The sequence below is a fragment of the Melozone crissalis genome, unplaced genomic scaffold (genome assembly GCF_028551555.1).
Source record: "Melozone crissalis strain CALT ecotype California unplaced genomic scaffold, PUWL_Pcris_2 ptg000016l_1, whole genome shotgun sequence".
Lineage (NCBI taxonomy): Eukaryota > Metazoa > Chordata > Aves > Passeriformes > Passerellidae > Melozone > Melozone crissalis.
Window position 1 is genome coordinate 54,268,325 of NW_026535794.1, and position 20,856 is coordinate 54,289,180.

Here is a 20,856-nt window from a genome sequence, read left to right on the forward strand (position 1 = left end):
TAATGCCCATGGTTACCTGGCTGCCCTGAAATCTGGCATGGTTACCACAGGTGGTGAATAGAATTATTGATCTAAATTAGAGGTCACATGAGTCAAGAATTCCCAGAATAGAGCCTTTTTCTTAAAAAAACCCAGCATTCCTTAACATTGACCAATTGTCCCAATGTCTCCTTTGTGCACACATCTAAAAATAAAATTGTGACCAGTTGCTCATTTTTTAGCAAATAAAAGCCACCAAGTGCCTCCTTGGTGAGTTCAATGCTTTCAAAAATTTCAGCTCCACGCATGAAGCAAATTATATGCTCGAGACTTCAGGGAGTTTTTGACCCTGTGAGTAGGTCTGAACAACTCCTCCTATTCCTCTACAAAGCCTGGTGAACACTTTTTCTAAAGGGTTACTTTTTCTTAAGTAAAGAATCCTTCTTTTTGCACTTACTGAATGCTCAGAAGTTAGAAATTAATTGCAGATAGTTCATTTTGAAAATTAAGAAAATGTTGAAAAGAAAAGGTGAAACACAAAACACAGCTCCAGAAACAGTTCAAAAAGGATAAGGGCAAGGAAACAGGGTAGATAGGTCAGTGGAAACCTGCTCTAAGCTCTGGTGGAGCCTTGGTTTATTAGGATTAGAACAACATTAAAGGCTTGAAAAAAATATATGCTTATCTCTACTGTGCAACAGCAGTGCTATATGTAAGGAACTGCAGAGTACCAAGCATCTGCCATACATGCTGCTTAAATACCAATGACTTAGTGGAACAGAAAGGGTGCATAAACTGAAAATGGCAGCAGGAGAGTTTGGGGAGAAAAGGAGTGTCTCATCCTAACAAAACTACTGTACTACTGTACTTCACACAACTGTACTTCATTTGCTAGACTGAGAAAATCAATGTCTAAAGAATATGTCTTCTAAGCTGCTCCAGCTTATATCTCCACAAATTAATTTTAAAGTGGACAGCAGTGCACATACAGTGAGTGAATGGAAGGGTCTGCAGGTGTTTTTGTCCAAGTAATGCACCTTAGGGTTATATTTTCCATGTGCTGGAAGCTGTAATACTATCAAGCAATCAGTGAGTAAATTAAGGAATTTTTCAGTGAAATTCTATCATTACTATTTTGTCATTTCCCTTCATTTCTCAAGGGTTGACATTTTTCAGCACTGAGAAACTATTAATTTAATTCTCTAAGTAACTTCAAAAATAAACCATGTACAATTTTACAAAAAACTGTGCATTAGTGAATTAGAGCAAAGTTACCATGGAATGTGTATGGAAACACATTCAACTTCCATTAGAATACTGAAGGTGTTTGTTATATCTGTATTTTATAACTGATTGCCAGATGAACTCACAATAATATGACATAGCAGAATACTTTAGAAATGTCTACTCCAAAAGTGTGTATACATTTACATACTTGCATATAATATGCAGAAATTCAGCCTAAATTATAATAATAGAACACAAACTCTGAGGAAAAAAAAGATATAAAGCAGTAATTAGAAGAGCAATACTGTAATTTGATTAACTAATAGCTACAGATACAAAAACAAATTGTAATTCTGGAAATTCAAAGAACAAATGTTCCTTGAACTTTATCTTCTTGTTCAGACATTGCTCATAAAAAAAAAAAAAAAAGTCAACATCCAAAATTAACCAGAGGCAACAAGCTATCAAGTAACTGATCTACGGATGGCAAAAGGTACCAGAGTACATCAGACAAATTCCATACTAAATGAAGTCCAAGTAATAAATCAACATGAACCAACTTTGAAACTAAAACTATGCATCAATAATGAAAGAGCTCAAAATTAGGTCAAAAGATAAATTATGGCCTGTCAGGCGCTCAAAACTTATAGCAAAAGTGGCCTCATCTGGCTATCACAATCCATTTGCTACAAGAAGGTAAAAGAAGAGTTCCAAAAGTTAATCAAGGACAGTTGCACCGTAATTATTCAAAATTGCAGTCACTTGGTACTTTGTTTTTTTCACCAGGGGCAGGCCATCTAAAAATATACAGGTCAGACAGAGACAAAAGTACAAGTGCAACCAGAAGAAATGAAATAACTCTCTACACTCTTTAATGGCTCATGATTCTGGTTCTCAATATCCAAAAAATGTGGGACTGAGAGTGGGGAGTGTGGATGTGCTCTGAAATTGAAACTCTTTTTCTTGGATGGAATGAAAAGGGGAGACATCTGACTTAATGCTTCTAAACTCCCCCAGTAAAATTGCCTCAATGATAGCAGTTATGCATTTGTTGACAAAGACTAATACTGGTCAACATGATAGTATAACTTTTCTTAAATAATTAACCACCTCCTGTGCTCAGCCCCAGAAGCATAAGGTGCTGCCAAAGCCACCTTTGGGAAGGTTTACACAGATTAGATTTTTGTTTCATTACATAAACTTAAACAGAAGAGCACTCCACAGATAGAAGACCTTCTCAAACACAACAAGGAAGATAACTAAGCCATTGTAATCTCTCAAATAAAAGATTTTTTCAGCCCTCTCTTTAAAAAAATTAAGTATTTAATAGGATGATTCCCAAACAGAAAACTAAACATATATCCATTTGATTTCAAAAGGAATGGCCCAGGGAGAGTTTGTGGCACAGAGAACTACAATACAGAACCAGCAGTAAGGGAGAAAAGCAAGTAGAACTCCCCTGGATACAGAAACACTCATTGAAAACTTTCAAATCCCACAGCAAAAGCAAATGGTGCTCCAAGCATTTTCTTCCAGGTGCTACATTCATCCAGGAAAGCAGAAAGCACTGGTTTCACTAAAATTCAAGTTAATGTAAAAGAGAAGTTAAAAGGGTTTCTGAAAACTTAAATTTGTGGTCTGGCTTCTTTAGTTCGCACCATTGTCTGTGTGCAAAAGGCTGACTATTTAATATCAGTAAGCTTTTGCAATACCTATTATAAAAACTAGAGTATCTCAAAAGAGTAAAACAAAATTTTCACATGATGAGGGTTTGTTATGCATTACTCTTTTCATTTACAGATTAAATAAAGATTCTTCCCTTTTAATTAACTTACCGGGTGGATAATATGTCAATAAGTTCTTTTCTGTTCTGGACTCTGAGTGTATTAGTTTTGTATCTGGAATCTTTACTAACTTCAGGCAAATTCAGGATCTAAGTAAAAAAAAAGGTAAGTAAAAAATGTGCTTGACAGGAGATATATATATATATATATATAACAAAATAATTACTGATTGTTTTAAAAATCACTGCTTTCCAATAATCACTATTTATCAATCATTTAATATAAAAAAATCAAAAATTAATTTTTAATTCTTTTTTTAAAAAGCCTCCTGGTTGATGCAACATAACAAGTAAAGGAAAAAGAGAGAAATCAGACTGAAGATCCAAATCTTAGCTAACAGCTTTTGGGAGTAGCCAGAAGAAATTCTTACCATAAAACACCAAAAAAGTAAGTTACTAACATAGGGATGGATAGATCTGTGGGATTATCCTGCACTAACTTATATGTCACAGAAAAAGAAATACGTCTGTACTTCATACACTAGATGGAGAAAAGATATGTCTAAGATTATTTCTTTCCACTTCAGCAATCTCTGTCAAAAAGGAAAAAAGAAAAACAAAAGAAATTTGTTTTAAAAAAGTCTTTTTCTATTGAAACACCATTGGTCTTTTTTATTTTTTTTTTCCAAAAGAATTAATAAAGAAAAGTGGTGGTATAGCCTCTGAGAAAGGAGAAATACATCTTTGATGTCTAACTTCCACCTGCCACATTAGACCTTTAAAAAACACGTGCTTTAAACAACATGTGAAGACCATGTGTATTATACTATAAGGGGAATTAAATATGCAGAATGAGTCTTACTATTTTGTACAGGCATTCATTAGAAAAGCAGCTGTGTGGGAAATCAATATAATTTACCTATTTGTGCCACAATGACTTTCTATAGAACATAAAAAAACACAATTAAATGTGAATTCTAAAAATGCACCAATTACATCAGCTACAGAGAAAAGCAGCATAGAATCTTATAAAGCAAGAGACTGTCACATATCCTTCATGTCTTTTTACTCACTAACACATGCTAAAGCTCAGTTTTTCTTATGATGAGTCATAATCATTCTAAACATGCTACATTTTTATAGGGCCATTTCTAAGATGGCTTTTAAAAAAACAATGGCTCAAATCTGAAGTTCCTATAGCCCATCATTCTATCTCTGCCTGCAGTCTGTTGCTTAGGAATAGTTTAAGAACAGGGCCAGTAAATACAACACTTCCTTAATATTCATCCAAACTCCACTTCTCTTATGATTAGGACATTTCTGAGTTGAAGGTGTTTTCTGCATATTTAGCAATCATTAATGGACTTATGTTTTATTAACATGTTCAGTTGCTCCCTGAATGCATATGCTTGTGTACTACCACATGTAAGTGGGTGTCAAGTTGATGTCAATCTCTCTGACATTTGCTTCAAACATAACATTCTACTAATTCCTCTGAGACTGCTTTAGACCAAGGCCACAATCATTTAATGACTGCTGACTTTGCTGGAGTGAATACGGACACAGCTTCCTTTACAAGTGAATAGCTGTTGATGACATAGAACCTTCAGCAAAACATATATTCTTTCAACAGTTATTTAGAGATATTAAAACAGATAGTCATCTTTGAGATAATTTTCACCGAGAGTAACAAAACTAAGCATGGAAGCAAGGTATCTGTAACTAATACTAGAACAATGGTGATGTTACAAAACTTTTCTGCAGATTTTTATCTACAAGGTAACATAAAACATCAATCTAGCATCTTCCATCAATACCTAATTCACAGCATATTTTCTTTTCCTTCTGCATTTATATAATCCATTTTATGGAAATCACAATATATCATAAATTAGCATTAGAAAATAGCTAAGTTTAAGGGGTACCAGCAGTATTGATAAACTTTTCTATCTGGAAGTTTATCAATACTGTTGGTACCCCTTAAAATTACTTCCTTAATACTGCTGGTTTGGAGTTACAAATCACTGCTTTAGGAAAAAAACTGTAAGATTGTTCAAATTAAATGATAATGAATACTTATGTGAGCTTAAAAAACCAATAAATTAATCAGAAAGCTATGGTTCCATTTGATGTTTTATATGAAAAATGATCATATGGAGTTGCTCACTCTGCTGTTTTAATTAATGTTACTGATTTCAGCTTTAACTTAATGTCCATCTGGTGTAAAGCTGCGTGTCTATATATGTCCTTCTCAATTTTTATGTGACTAACAAATGCACACTTGAGAAGTTATTCATTAATGTACCATTCATCTTTCTGCATCATGTTGCCAGTGTTATTTTCTTTATTTCACTGTGAACATTTAGAATGAAAATGGTGCTCTCTATTTGAGGCCTTGTTCAAGCTCCACATGCACACTCAGAGCTTACACTCTCTGTGTTTTGTGTCCTGCAACACTAGCAAATCTGTTTGAAATCTCCCTTGCTATACACAAAACTTCAGTCTCCTGAAGAGTCTCGCTCAGTACTCCTAATCAGACCAAATCTGTCACAGGTCAGTATGTGCTATTTTAATACTTGACCACAATGAAACTCATTTCAGCCAGCAGTGTTACAAAGTTTTTCTTCAATTATCCGAGTCCTCAAACAAGCTACATTAGTTGTCACTGATTTTGAAAATATCACAGTGAATTATTCCAGATTTTTCTTTCTGCTTGCCTGAGGAGATCGAAGCAGAATGTTTGCGATAGTTGACAGCTTGAGCCAGCTGTTGCATCTCTAGACTATGTGCCTTCAGGGCAACAGCTTCCATACAGCCTCTATTTTCAGCACCAACTCAGCTCAGAAAGATTCTCTAATAGCAATTCCAGTGTTTGAAATAGTTGTCTCTGTATTTACTAAAGTTCACTAGGGCGTTGCAGGTCTTCCTGTAATAAAGTTCTTTTCCCCTATTGCCTTTCCCTCTTCACACTGTTTTAAGTTCCAAATCACCTTTGACTTAGCACAAGGCATATCTCCAATCAGTATTCATTCCAGCATTCCACTGACTTCTTCATCGTTTTATTTTTTGGGCAATGTAACAGCCCAAATCCATACCTATAATACCCTGATAAGGGTAAAAAGCATTCTTTATAGAAACAAATATGATAACTGGTGTATAAAAAAATCTAACAATTACTCAAAACTTGAACTACTTCTTCTGCCTTTTTAATCCCTTTGAAATGTAAGCAATTGTCATTTTTCCATGCTCTGTACCTCTTATATTCAATTGTAGGAACACCAGAACACATTTATCAAGATAAAAAAGAAAAAACCAGCCTGCAGACCAGTGATAATATTAATCTCACTTAATATTCATCCTATACATTCTGGGGTAATACAAACCATTAAAATCTTGCTTCATCTTCTGGAGTTCCATTTACTCTTTAATGATTACAGAGAGAATATGTAGCAACAAGGCACACTGTAATTCTCTCAGCTGCACCCTAAAGTCAGGTAAAGTGCATGGTCTAAAGATTTAGTGCCTGATTGCTCACATCAGGAAGTCAGAACTCACTGAGATGGATCTTCAGCTCTATCTTACTCAAGGATTGCAGGATAACAAACATTTGCTACATAATTCTTCATTTTAGATGATAAAGCACCAAGAAGACATTCACAGCTATGTCCTGGGACACTCTGGAAATATTTCCCTTATGAGGTAATGAGTCTTTGATAAAACTGAGTTGTGCCAGGTAGACACTTATTCAGCTATTAGTCTTCCTTCATATTAAGATAATGATGACTGTAGTAGTCAGACACCTTTTTGAAGAAAACCCACTGAGCAAATTTTGAAGAGGTTAAGAGCCAACTCAAAGTGAATGCAGAACCCCTCCACATAGTGAGGTGAGGATACATACCCCAAACTGTACTAAAAGAGAATCAAAACAGCACTGTCCTCTTACTACATATTCCAGTTATTAGTGATGAACTTCCACAGAAATGTGAAATATCTGACATGAACAAATTGAGGAAAATAATGCTCAGTTTCCTGAGTGTCATTACTTTATGTTAAATATCCAATTTCCTAGAGTAAAAACACAAGGGCCAAAATAGCTAGAGCTTTTGGTAATTTTTTGAAATGTTGTCTGATGCTATATGCAAAAATTCTCTTGTCCCATCTTACATGTTACTGGGGTCTTTTATTTGGAATGTTGATACATTTCATTTAGAAAATTTTTTTAAACATTGTTCTTCAACATCATGTCTCTGCATCACTCCAAAATCAGCCCAGAGTCCGGTAACTTTTTTAAGTTCTTTTCTAAGTCCACAAGTTTCTCAGTGAGCACTGATCAGCACATGCTGGGTGCTCTAAAGGACAACGTGCTTGGGTAATGATTTAAGTAGATGAAGATTCAATCAGATGTGCACAGACTTCCAAAGCAGCACAGTACCTACAAGTTTTAGAACTGGTGTGTTCTGAACTCAGAGTCAGAACAGATGCAGGATTAGAATACTCACCCTGTATTTCCATACAGAAAATAAAAAATTAATAAAAAACCAGAGATAATAAAGAAGAATCAGCATCTTTAATTTTCCTAGTAAGAATGGAAGCTATTACACATTTCTGTACTCTTGCCTAACACACACCTTGCACACAGTGACAAACTGATGATCATTTCCAGCTCCCACCACGATGTAGCCATCCTTGGTCTTAAATGCCTGGAAGAACAAAGACAGGTGATAAGCTGTAACTAAACTATAAAATATTAGCATACCTTTGAAGTTAAACTATGTAAATAATGTTCAAATGACTTCCTTAAACATTTCCGTTCAGACCCTATCTCTTGTTCTACAAAAGTGTTCAAAGTCACCCATTCACAAAGATGGATGAGGCCCTTTCTGAATTTTTTTTCCTAGAGCTGAGAAGTCATCTTGGTTAATAGTTTATTTGCTAAAAATGTGTCATGAGCTACCCTTAAACTTAATGTGCCCCACAGTCACAGGACTGAGGATTGCCATGATTATGTTTACTTGCCAGGAGGTAAGTATGTACTATTCAGCTTCACTCAGACTGACTCAGAGCAGATGTCTGCACTGAAATGTTACAGATCCTGACCAAACACACCAAAATATAATTGCCAAATGGTAACTAAAAATTAGGAACTCCCATGGGAATGAAAGGGAGAGACTGCATCTTTACAGCTCTTCAGCTGGAGATAAGGCTATCTCCTTAGTCAGTAATCTCAAGATAGATCTCATGGAGGAAATGGGACTTCTTGTCCAACTTTAAAGATGTAATTTTTACTTTTGACTTCATTACAGTGACCTTAGTGGCACATTTCATGGTAAACACAACATTGAACTGGGTAGAACATAACAGCTTTCATTTCAGTCTAAACCATCTCACTTAGATTTCCACTGGAAAAAAGAAAATCTGTAATTGGCAACACCCTCAATTTTTTCCATTGTGTTAGGACATCTTCTAAAACTGGATAATGCAATTCCTCTTTTCTCCACACGTCTCTCTTATAAAAAGGTGTATAACTGCAGCTTCAGTCATACATAGTACCAGCCCAATTTTTGAAAACATTTAGGAAAAATCCTTTCACCATTAATTTGACTTGAATGTAAGAGGCCAGCATAGGCTGGTGCACTAATGGTGGCAAGAACTTGCAATCCTTTCCTGCAGGAGCAAAACTCATCTTGCATTCCTACAAATCTTTCTTCCTTTTTGTTTTTTTGTCTTTTTTAAATGAGCTACCATGTCCTCATTTAAAGGTGTGAATTTTCACAATAAATTTTGGTAGAATACCACACAAATGTAAGTCCTGGAATGGAAACACTTTAAAATTCTTCTCATGCCACTGTGGCTTATTACTCTTCAAGGAGAGCAATATGCTATCACAACTTGGAATCTTTCATATAGATACAAATACATTCACTAAGACTCTTTTACCACCTGGTATAGTCCAAGTTTTAAAATTGCATGTGGACAATCATGTCCTCTGAAATGCAGGTAACTGTGCATCAGTGTTAAAATATCACCTGTGTGCTCTTTCTATGTTTCATTTCATGGTAAAGAGTATTGTCCAGTCATAAGGTTTAACGATTTATTTTTCATACATTTAATTAAGCAGTTCTGTCTAAGATAGCAAGCAAAGATAAAATTCAGCAAACAATTAGTCCCAAGCATGAAAGAAAGTACCACTGACTTGGCCCCGGTATAGCAAAAGTTTAGTGGAATACATCATATAAAGGTACTATATACTCATGCTGAGAAGAGCAGTAAGCAAAGAAAAAAGATTGGAGAAAAGAATACAAAAAATATTTGTATGCAAACATATAAATATTTCTTAGCTAAATCTGTTCATAAAACCCTCACTCTAAAAAAATAACGGCAGACCCTGGTAAAAGAGTATGTAAGACTCTCCCTCCCAGTAAATGGGAGGCCTTTAGTGGGAAAAATTATGAATTAAAACTGTCTGAATAAACTTACTAGCTTTAGTTACAGGCAAAATCTGTTTTCTGAACACCCTGTCCAAATCATGATTTTTCTTTGCTGATGTTCAGAGTTCTAAAATCAGCCTCATGCAAGTCACACAAATTATGAGTCAAACGCTGTATGTATCAGTGTGCCTCTATAACACAGAATAATTTTTATTGGTGCAACCATCTACTACCTCCTGTAAACGCAAATCAGAATTCTTTTGTACATTCTTTTAAACTTCCAGTCTGGATGCCTGCTACAGCTTACAAAGCATATGTCATATGTACAGATCCTCCTCCTCAGCACTCCAAAAAGTGCTTCTATTGGTACTGTAGGCAAATCTTAGAGAGTTTATTATTTATCAGCAACTTGTGTTGAGACCCAGGTCTCTGTAAGAAGGCTGCAATCACACAATAGCTGCTGCATACCACTGTAAAGGATGCATCTGTACCCACTGGCTGCCCATGCAGCAGCGGAAGTCACTCTGAATTTAAGGGCCTGGTTATTAGCATGTGTGCTTCAGTTGCTTTGTGGAATGTGTGGGAAAACTGATTATTCTTAATTGCACTGTATGTCTAAAAAGCTAAAATAACAATCATGTCATCCTTACACAAAAAAATGGTATCATAATAAATGCAGCAGTGTCTTTTTCCATGAAGCTTAACTCAAATGTCTTCAACTGCTATTTTAAGCTTCCCATTACAAAACAGCTGATTATTTGACAGTCATTGCTGCTGATAAAGCAGAAACTTCTAAATGTTACTAACATAATGTTGATGCCAACATTTAAGGGTGACAATGGTTTTATTCATCACCCATGAATGTACACACACTACAGGTTGCCACAGGTTACCATCTGGTCACAGAAAGCTTCACAATCTTATTATACAAAGGAGAGTAAGGGCAAAGTGCAGACAGATTTTAATGAGATTTTGTTTTGATAAACTGCTGTCCATCACATCGAATCATTTCACATTAGTGCAACAAAAGGCACTACATACACAAGGCAAAAGTCCTTTTCCCCTTCCCTTTTCTTCTGAAGAATGAGGCCTTCTGATAAGATCCTTCAGAGTACAATCATGAGTTAACCTGCTACTCCCATGAGGTATCTTGAGCAATAGCACATCATTTGGTGAAGACAAGAAAGAAATACTAAGTAAAAAATTATTAGAAATCTTATTCAAGGAAAAAGCAGAGAAAGATTGTGAGCATTCAAAGGTGTAGCTTTTTCAGTGTAGTGCAAAACCTTGAGGGCTTCCAAGAAAATAGCCTGTAAATTATCATTGAATGATATCTAGTACATGACATCAACACATGCATGTTCAAAGGCAGATCTCAAGGTCCAGTGTGTATGCAGCACCACCTCACTGTCAAATGAATGTTCCAGGACCTTATTAACACTCAGCAATTTTCCAGCTTTGATCCTAGAACACAGTGTATGCCTGTGATACTTTGTGTATTGAAATACTTTAATTTCCCTAAACAAGTGGCATGTAAAATCTATCCACCTTCAGGAATGTTTTATGTGGTCTACAAGTATTCTCCAAATCCAAATATGTTACATACACTACACAATAAAGATGCAAGCCAAACTCAGGTAAAGTTACTAGCAGAGCAAGGAAAGACTCGCTGAGATAATGATGCCAAAAGAGCCTTTCTTTCCACTGCTCTAAGTCAATACCCTTTCAAAATTTGCCAGCTTTGAAGGCATTAATGAAAGACCATTGATCTTTGTATTTATTTCCTGCTTTATGAATTTTAAGTCTATATGTCCTATGGCAATCACCAATCATACACACACATCTTTGCATGTGTTTCAATTTGCATGTTGAGTCCACAAAAAAAAAAAAAACAAACAAAAAAAACCCACCAAAACAAAAAAAAAACCAAAAAAAAACCCCGAAAAACTTTAAAATATAAGGGACCAGTCAAAAAATATGGCAATTCCAATAAAATTATCAGAAGTCTAAGTCAGTTTTTAAGTCCAAAACATGGTCATCAAAACAACTAGAACATTTGCAGTTGTGTATGGCAATGGTTCCCTTCATCAGGTATTTATAGACATTCATAAGAACTCCTTGAGCCTCCTCTCTGACCTTTTAGGCTACACAATCCTGGATCTCTCCTCATATGAAAGATGCTTCAAGCCCTTAATTATTTTCTTGGCCCTTCACTGGGCCTGATTCAGTATGATCGTGCCCTTGTCCCAAAAGCCCCAGAATTAGACTCTGTTGTCAACTGGATTGAGTGGTTATTCAGCCTCAGTGATGCTGAGCAGACAGAAGGATCACGTCTTTTGACATGTTGACAATTTTCCTACTCATACAGATGAGAATGATCTCTTTCTCACAGGGACACATTGCTGGCTCATGTTCCATTTTTTGTTCACCAAGATCTCCAGGTCTTTTTGTGCCAAGCTGCTTTCCAGCAGGTCAGTCTCAGTCTGTACTGATGCATGGGTTGTTTCCTGTCATGTGCAGGACATCATATTTCCCTTTGTTGAATTCCATTACGTTCTTGATGGCCTGACTCTCCAGCCTGTCACAGTCCCTCTGAATGGTAGCACAATGTATCTTGGTAGATCATGTATCAACCACTCTTCTCCATTTTACACATTCCACAGATTTTGGAGGCCAAACAATACTCAGAGAGACCAACAGAACAAAGTATTGGGTTTTTGAAATTGTAGAATTATTTCATATTTAGGAGAGGTTAAAAGGAGGTGTTAATTATCTGAAAAAGTGTTATTATAAACAGGCCAAAATTTACCATATTGTCCTGTTTACTGATAATGGCTGTCAATGGTTGAAATATTTGAAAGTTTTCAGACCTCCCCTTGGCAGAACATTTGTACTACATCAGATATGGTAAAAATTATGCATAACTCATGTTTATGAGTTTTCTTATCTCATATTCCAGTGTGAATAACAATTAGGATCTGTAGAGATACTTAAAATCCCTTTTCAATGAGAATACCTGATGTTAGATAACCTTGGATTTGAAGTATCTTTCAAGACACTGCGGCCTTTTGAATCATAAATTTGAATAGTAGCATCCCTAAAAGCATCCAACTATGAATCATGAGGGGAACAGTTGAAGGTTATGGGATAGTCAGTATGTATTGGCAACTTCTGGAAAAGGACTTAAAGGCACTTAAATTTTTGCATGCATTCCAACTGCTCTGGGTCTTATAGAGCAAGAGGGTTCAAATGGCATCATCAAACAGCTTCCTTAAGATTTTGGGATGGTGGTATCCTTGAATACAGGCTAGATACAGTATTTCTGTAAGTTAAGCGTTTGCCAGCACAACAGGCAGCTCTCTCTGATGGCATTACAGCAGAACACTCCTCTGAGCTCCCTCCCAAGGCTGACATAGGAGCAAGCAGCTTGATGTGGAAGCTGAATGAAACTTTGGGACCAGCTGGGAACAATGCAGAACAAACACACTTTCTTGTGAAGTTGTAAACATAACACCAGGAAAAGCCAAGCCAGTATTTTCAAACAGGGCTTTGAAACATATCATTAACATTTTTTTAAGAGATTGCTTTTCAAGTGTCACTCCTTCCTCTCCCCTCCATTTTCTCATTTACAGAACCATTGAGACACTAGGTGACCATACACAGGTCCTTGTTTACAAGCTTGAAGTACTTCCCTGGCATTCATGGGTGTGGTCAAACAGAAGAGCTGGTCTCTTGCAGGCTTGGAACCACAGTTGTATTACATAATCAGCCGTCAATTAGACTTCGAAGTTTTCCAGTGCAATATTCAATTCAATGTAAAGGTCATTTAAGGACAAGCATTATCTAGTCTTAATGCAGATTAAAGGCTACAATTAAGAAGGTGATGTATTCAGAATTTGACTGATCTGTACAGGCTCCCTTATCCTTCCAACCAAATGTATCTATGGTATGTGTTGATTTTTCTCTCTCCAAACCAACCTAATGAACTACACTGTAGGATATTCTCAGTTTTGCTTCAGATCCAGAATCATTACATTCCTTACAGATGGAATAAACTTTGCACATAATTTCTCTATCTTTACACATTAGTTTGAATAAAACATCAGCTGTACCACAGAACCATGGAGGAGTCACATTCTTTTTTCTTTCAAGGGAACGGCACAATCCTTTCATAACAACTTAATATTTAATTACTGTAACAAATGGGAACAAGACCAAGAAGTGTGGTCAGTGGTAGTTCTGAGCAATACATATAAACCATAAAGACCACACACTTTGAAACTATTTGCCTACTTTGCACTCTCTTCCAGTGAAAGCAAACAGTAAAAATAAAAAAATGTAAATTTCATGGACTGGATTAATGAATGCTGAATGTTCTCACCGAGCAAACTGAAGAAAGTCATTCCACACAAAGATTTCACTTTTCCTCTCTGATCTTTTCAATCTACACTACTTGTGTCTCACTTCCCTACCACATTGCAGGACATGCGACCTTGCAACTTTACAGCTGTCAGTCTACCAGACAGATTAGCATTAACAATATCTGCAAAAATTCTCTTCCCAAAAAAAAAAAAAAAAGGTTTGACTGGATGCCATGAGCTCCTAGGAAAGGTGTTTATGGCAAGAGTGGGAATGATTACTTTGGTCCCTGAGATTAGGCAGAACACCGGCACTGATGTAAGGAAGGCACACCACAGACTACCAGCCAGGCATACGATTCACTTCTGCAGAACCTACCACTCATTAGACAATTTTCCTGATCAGTCTTCAAGTTCCATATATGCATGAACCCAGAAAAAAGGGATGTTGTCTAACTGATCCACAAGAAAAGATGATTAACACAAAAAGTGCTCTGATTGCACCTTCCTGAAAGGGACAGCAAAGTTTACACAAAATCATAGCATCAAACATATCTGCATTGGGCAATATAGTGTATTACTCTCAACACTCCTTCAGGAAACAGAAGAGCTTAGAACTGCTTTCCAGACCATGTCATGTTTTTACTCAGTTCTTGCCTAATATGACAATTATAAACTGATGGAAACAGATTGAATCCAAGGCTTCTCCAATCCCAGTTCACTGTCCTAAGAAATAGGTTGGAGACAAGATCTCTCTCTCCCTCACTTACTTTTCATCTGGCCATAAGATATTTGCACTGTTCATTTCCCAACTGACTAGATGCAACCCATAGGTCAGTAATCTAAAAGCACCAGCTGGATAAACTACTTATCTAATAGACTTTTACCTCATATTCAATAGTAATAGAATGTTAATGGTGCATTTCATTCCCTCATACTTTCAGACTTTTCTCCAGAATTTCTCAAAGAACATATGCTACCAAGGAAATGAAACCATTTACTTAATTTTCTAATGCAATATACATTTAGCTTCACCACCCAAAAAGACATTTAAAAACTCCTGTAAGAACAGTGAACAGCTTTAAAGCGGGAAACTTGTCACTTTCCCAAACTTCTAAAATTTTAAATACCTAAACTATACCTCAATTAAAAATAAATTATCTGGTACTGTAAACTGGCATTTAAACTGTTTCTTGCTGTTGAAAAATATCAGGCACAGAATCACATTCTCCATTGCCACATTAGTTTTCCATTAGTTTTTCAACAATGAAATTACACACACACAGACGCACACACAAAATAAATAAACTTTAATCACAGTATCACACTGGAGCCAGTGTAATTAATGTTGTGTCAGCATTTCCATTTAAGCCACTATTTTCAAGAGGTTTATAGCACAGCCATAAAAATTCAGTTAGGTTGAAATTAAGCAAACAAGGTCTTATACAGCAAGCAACATTTAAGTATATATACAGACAGCAGCCAGTTACTACTTATATGGGAATTAAAATAGACGCTTACTGATTTTAAAGGGCACTGCAGAGCCAGTTTTTAAACAATATTTTTCTCAACATTTATAATGTCTCAAAAGCCTGAATCCAAGCTATGTTTCCTTATTCTTTTTTCTTTCTCACACAATAGTTCACACAATTTCTTCCAATTTTGGGATTGTAAGCATTGTATTCTTGTTTCACTTTCAAAGTAAAAGAATGAAATGAAAACATTTCTTTTGAAAAACAACATACATGACCACAGTTTGATCCTGATACAGGCCTCCAGGCATTAGTGATGCAGAAATGACAAATATTTCTTACATCTTCCAATAATCATAAGCTATCATAAGTCTGGAAGATTTGAGTACTCAAATATGAGGCTTTAAAAATGCTATTTTGAATGTAATTCAAAATGAGATCTTATTTCTGTTTTTAGTAGAAGTCATCAGAGCAGGATTTGTGTCACTATTTCTGTCCCTTTTCCCTCTCTACTCTTTGAAATTAAGTGTTGTAGTGGTACAGTTTCCAAAGGTGTGTTTTATAATGCTGACCACCTATTTGAGTCACACTGAGTTAGGGACCATACTGAGTCCTGCAATCAGTCTGGGATTTCAAGCTGCAGATGACCCAGTGCAGGTAAACTAGAACTCAGACTGGGCTGGCAGTGCTATGAACTTAAAGGTTTCAATAATTTAGTGTCCTGATATAAAGAAAGCTCTTCAAAAAACAGAGTGAAATAATTTGTTTCTCAACAACCAGTCAACAGAGAAGAGCAAGGAATCAAATTAGCAATGATGCTCATGAAAATTAGAAAAAACACCAATGGTGACACAATTACAGGGGTGCAAAATTGGCAAGGTTTCACAATTTGGCACTTCCATAACTTAAAATAAACAGCAGTCCTGTTTGTAAACTGCCATTTTGCTGCAGAGAGCAAAACTCCAATCCATTCTACTAATGTGCTTTTGCCCTATTTTACTCATCTTTCTCAATAAATATATCTGTAAAATATTATGTGATTCTATTGACTCCTCAGTAAACAAAATACAGTGAACTAAGGACGGATTTCAAATATTTCAACCTTAACTCTTTAATATCCTTGATTTGTGGTTTCAAGTCAGACTCATTAAGGTTTATTGCATGCAGTCTGTTTTAGTTTAAAACACTAATTTATCTCTAATCAAGGATTTAAATATTGAACTGGCCAGACATCTAGGATGCACATTATTTAAAGTTCTGAATGTGAGCAAAAAATTCATTGCCAGGCCATAAGAATAGTGCAGGGGGGATCTATTAAAAAAAATAGAAAAATAACATTAGATAAGTGGAATGCTTAATTTTGTCTAAAAAAAGGTCAGAACTGCACTTCCTCTTAATTTTCGTGTAAAGTTCTATTAGGATTCCTTAAAACTACAGAATTTAGACTTCTGTTTTCTCCAGTATTTTTGTAATCATGTCCTTTAGTCTGAAAAAGATTGAAATTTAATATCATATTACTGGAATTAAAATTCTATTTTCCCAAAATTTAGCATTATTTAAATTTTGAAATTTTGAAAATCACTACAATTAGAAAACAGAATATTATGCCTTTTTTCAACTTACTATTTTCCCGGCCAATATTTAACCAATTTTCATTCTGTTACCTAATTTGTCAAATTATCTACTGACAAGGAGCTGCAGTGGAAGCTACTATACTAGTTTTTATCACAGATCTTCAGGTCTACAGCTTGAAAAGGACTTTTCCATAACAAACATAATTATTCTTTACAAAAAACATGTTCTGGAGAATCAACACACTATAAGTGTGCTCCTATTATCACACCCTGAAATCTACATCCATCTTTATACAAAATCTCCTTGCAGCCCCTGTAGCCCCAAAATCTGATGGACATGGGTATGCCAGTAAAACTGTGTGAAAAGACAATAGGAGGAGACAAAAGGAGAAGTCAAAAATTCCAATTTTCAAAATTGATCCCACATTTTTCCCCTTCAGATCTGAAAGGAAAAAACATTTTTTAAGTTTTCACTCACAAGTACTCATGTGTTTCTTTAGCAAACTTTTCATTCTTCTTAATTGCTGCATTTATTTTGAAGTTTCATCTTGTCTTATGCTGCCAAAATATTTTTTGTTGTTGTTGCTCTGGATGGCTGAGGGGCAGCCTGTTTCTCATACGTGACAGTATGAACACCCAAGGGACAATCCTGATTTAATAATGAGAGATTCATAGGAGTCTGAGCTTACTTAGGGCAGGATTCAGACTCTGAAGACCATCTAGAACCACAGAGTTTCAATTTCTTGGCATGACCAGCAAATTTACTTTTACTGTCAATCTAAAACCTTACTTTTCACTTTCCTAAAGAAAAGCCCAATTGTAAACCAAAGTGGTGAATTCAAAGGTTAAGAACTATATGTACCTCTGCCAAGCACAAGATTACTGCATTTTTTGCCATAGATAATTGCCACAAACTGTTTATTTTAAGTTATGGAAGTGTTACATTTTATACAGCAAATTTTGCACCCCTGTTACTTATTACGTCCACTGCGCGAGGGCGTACACGGCCCTAAGTCTGGCTAGCTGAAGGGGTGAAGCGGCCGACGCCCCTGCACATCGGAAGCCAGCCCCCCTTGGCGTCCTGGCCTCGGGCTGGGCTGGATTGCGGAATTGGGTTCGCGCTGGACGAGACGAGAGAGGAGGCGACCACTTGCTGGGGGTAAAACGTCGGTTTATTGAAGAGCCCACATGCAGCACAGGGCAAACCAACAGGTGGAAAAACCCACAGCAAAATGGCCCCGAACACGGGGGGAGACAGAGTTTTACAGGGAAGGGGTGGAGACGGGAGGGAAAGCCCAGCTAACCAATAGGGGAACATGTGGGGAGGTACATAAGAAAACTGACACAAGAACTTATCCAGTAAACATAGAACAAAGGAGGGGCCCCGGGACGCCAGCCAACTACGACCCCCAGAGAGAAGAATGTTCTCGAAAGCAGGGAGGAGTGGGGGGTGATTGACTGGGCCCAGGGAGGAGGAAAACTTTACTTATATGGTGGGATAAGGGAGGAGCAGTTATGTAGCTTGGGAGATTGACAAATAACGGGGGCAGGGGTAACCGTGGTAACATAACTGCCAAAGACTCTGTGGCGGGAAAACTGGAGGGGGAAGAACCATCTTACAAAGAACAGGGGGGGAATAATACATAAAATGGGGGAACAAAACAAGAAACTTAAACACACACTACAACAGTCCACATTGATGTTTCTGGTGATTTTCATCAGCATCAGTCCTAATTTGATTCCTTGCTCTTCTCTGTTGATTAGCTGTCAGGAAACTCACAAATTCTTATTCCATTTAGGTTTTTGAAGGGCCTTCTTTGTAGCAGGACAGAACACTGTAACAGCATCACTGCACCTCAGTCAACTGACAAGTGAGCGTCAGCACACACTGCTTCTGCTGCAGTCTCTAGCAAAAAACACCATTGTTTCATGCATTTTCATAAATAATAGTTTAGAGAAAGTAACCCAAAGCAAATATATATGGCATAAAGTTAAATTAGGTTAATTAATTTGTCACATGTAGCCAAATAAGTTTAACACTATCTGGCTACTGCAAACACCACAGCACAGTCACGTTACAGTCTACGTGCAAACAGCAAAGATCTCCTGTAAGACAGAACATCTCTTAAAGAGTGAATGAGTCTTGCCACAGAAATGTTCCCAGCTGCCAAGGGCCCCAGTCTGGTGACAGTGAAGGGATGGTGCCAGCAAGTCTGGAGGAGCAGCCTGGCACCTGACCTTCCTCATGCTTTCTCCTCCCTCTGCTGCATGGGCGAAGTCAAAGGGCTGGTCTCCTAATGATCCAGATGGCCTTCTGGTGACACTGGGCTTGGCATCAAAAGGGCAGCAGCAAGCCCGGCACACAGACCTGCCATTGTGCTGGGAAGGACTAAAATGGGCTGCTGGCAGAAGCTTGGCCTGCTCTTGCACCCCTGATGACAGCTTGACGGGCTGCCCGCCCACTGCTGCCTGGAGTTGGCTATGAAATGACCTTTCACAGAAAAAGGGTTCTTGTCCCTAGGTTATGTGGAGCTGGTATCTGATTGCCTCACCTGGGGAGGGGGAAGAAGGAGCAAATAAGAAGAAGAGGTGCACAGAGTAATAAGGGCACTCACTCTTCCTCCCCACAGCGGGCTGATGAAAGCCTATGGATGTTTTAGACCCTCCTTTTAACAGTATCAAAAATACTACATAGAGTAACAAAATACATTTAAATCATTATACTAATTAACACAGAGACAGTTTCAGTAGTAGTGGGATTCTGGTATATTTAATTTTCTTCCAATATACATTTCCTTTCACAGTTACAAAGCTTGGGCATCTTATTAGACATTGACGAAGCTGTGCTTTTAAGTGGGAAGGATGGCTGCTAAAGAAAATTATGTAGGGAGGCATACCAATTTTCACATCAAGTTATATACTGAAGCATAAGATTTTGGACACAAAGAATGTATTTCTCCAGCTACTTGATCTGTCTTTTTCTTTTCAAAATCTGCACAAGTTAAAATACACTTAATAAGCAAACAAAGCAACCTTAAAGAATGCAAAATCAACTAAAATGAGTGAGGCATATGGTTGTGTACTGGACTTCAGCTTCCAGATGACTATGAAGATCCTATAGAGTAGTATTTATTTTCCTTTCACATACAAAGAAAAATTTGGGTTTCAAATGTATAAAACATGAGGGCGGTCTTCCCTCAAAGAAGTTTAAAACCCACTAAAAATCTTTTTGGACTTAAAACCCGATGAATAAACAGGATAAACAGAATAAACAGGAAGTCTGTGGTGGTATATGATTGCCTACCCTGAGAGTTTGGGCATTTCAAGGTGTGGGCTAGATAATTTCTGTTCATTTATAAGAAACTCTGCAGGAGTATCAAGGCCAACTCAGAATAAGAATAACTTCCACTTCTAGTGGAAGGTGCTCCTGCCCATGGCAGGGAGTTTGGAACTTAAAGATTCTTAATGTTCCTTCCAACTCAAGCCATTCTATGATTCTATGAAAACTGACCTCACATTTGTCCTGGTTTTCACCAGATTGCAGAATGTGAACTGAATGTGAACCCCAAGAATCTTCCTGAGCTTCCTGAGCTGATACAAGTACTTGTAAAATGGGATCCAGAACAAATAGACTGCTAATAGCGCCCAGGCTGAGATCTAGGGTTATTTCAGTAATACCTATGCACAGGAGCATACATCCCTCTGAACAGCAGTGCTCATCTCCTACTTGGAGGTTTTGAAATCCTCCTGCTGCCAGCCTGCTGTTGATATCAAGAATCATGAACTTAGACAAAAATGAGAAGGGAATGAAGATTTCCACGGATCATTATTACATTTACACTGTTCAAATGCCACCTATAACAAGTGGTTTGCAGCTTCAGACACAGCTTCAGAGGGCACTCTTAGGTTCCCCCTTTCTCTTCTCATGTCAGCAGAATGCAAACATACATCACAAAGAAGTTATGTCACAAATGTGTGTTAAAACAAGGATCACATGGAAAGCACAGGCATGTCAGGAGAAGGAAAGCAAAAGCA

At 37.0% G+C, this 20,856-nt stretch overlaps 1 protein-coding gene across 1 annotated transcript in view; it reads right to left on the reverse strand.

Moving 5' to 3' along the window:
* Nucleotides 1-20,856, reverse strand: part of SUGCT (succinyl-CoA:glutarate-CoA transferase) — a 322,995-nt gene that overhangs the window by 196,599 nt on the left and 105,540 nt on the right. The window contains exons 10-11 of the mRNA XM_054273946.1: nt 7,618-7,689; nt 3,042-3,139 (exon numbers count right to left, since the gene is read on the reverse strand). Coding sequence (XP_054129921.1) covers nt 3,042-3,139; nt 7,618-7,689 — 170 coding nt within the window. The remainder of the gene's footprint in view (nt 1-3,041; nt 3,140-7,617; nt 7,690-20,856) is intronic.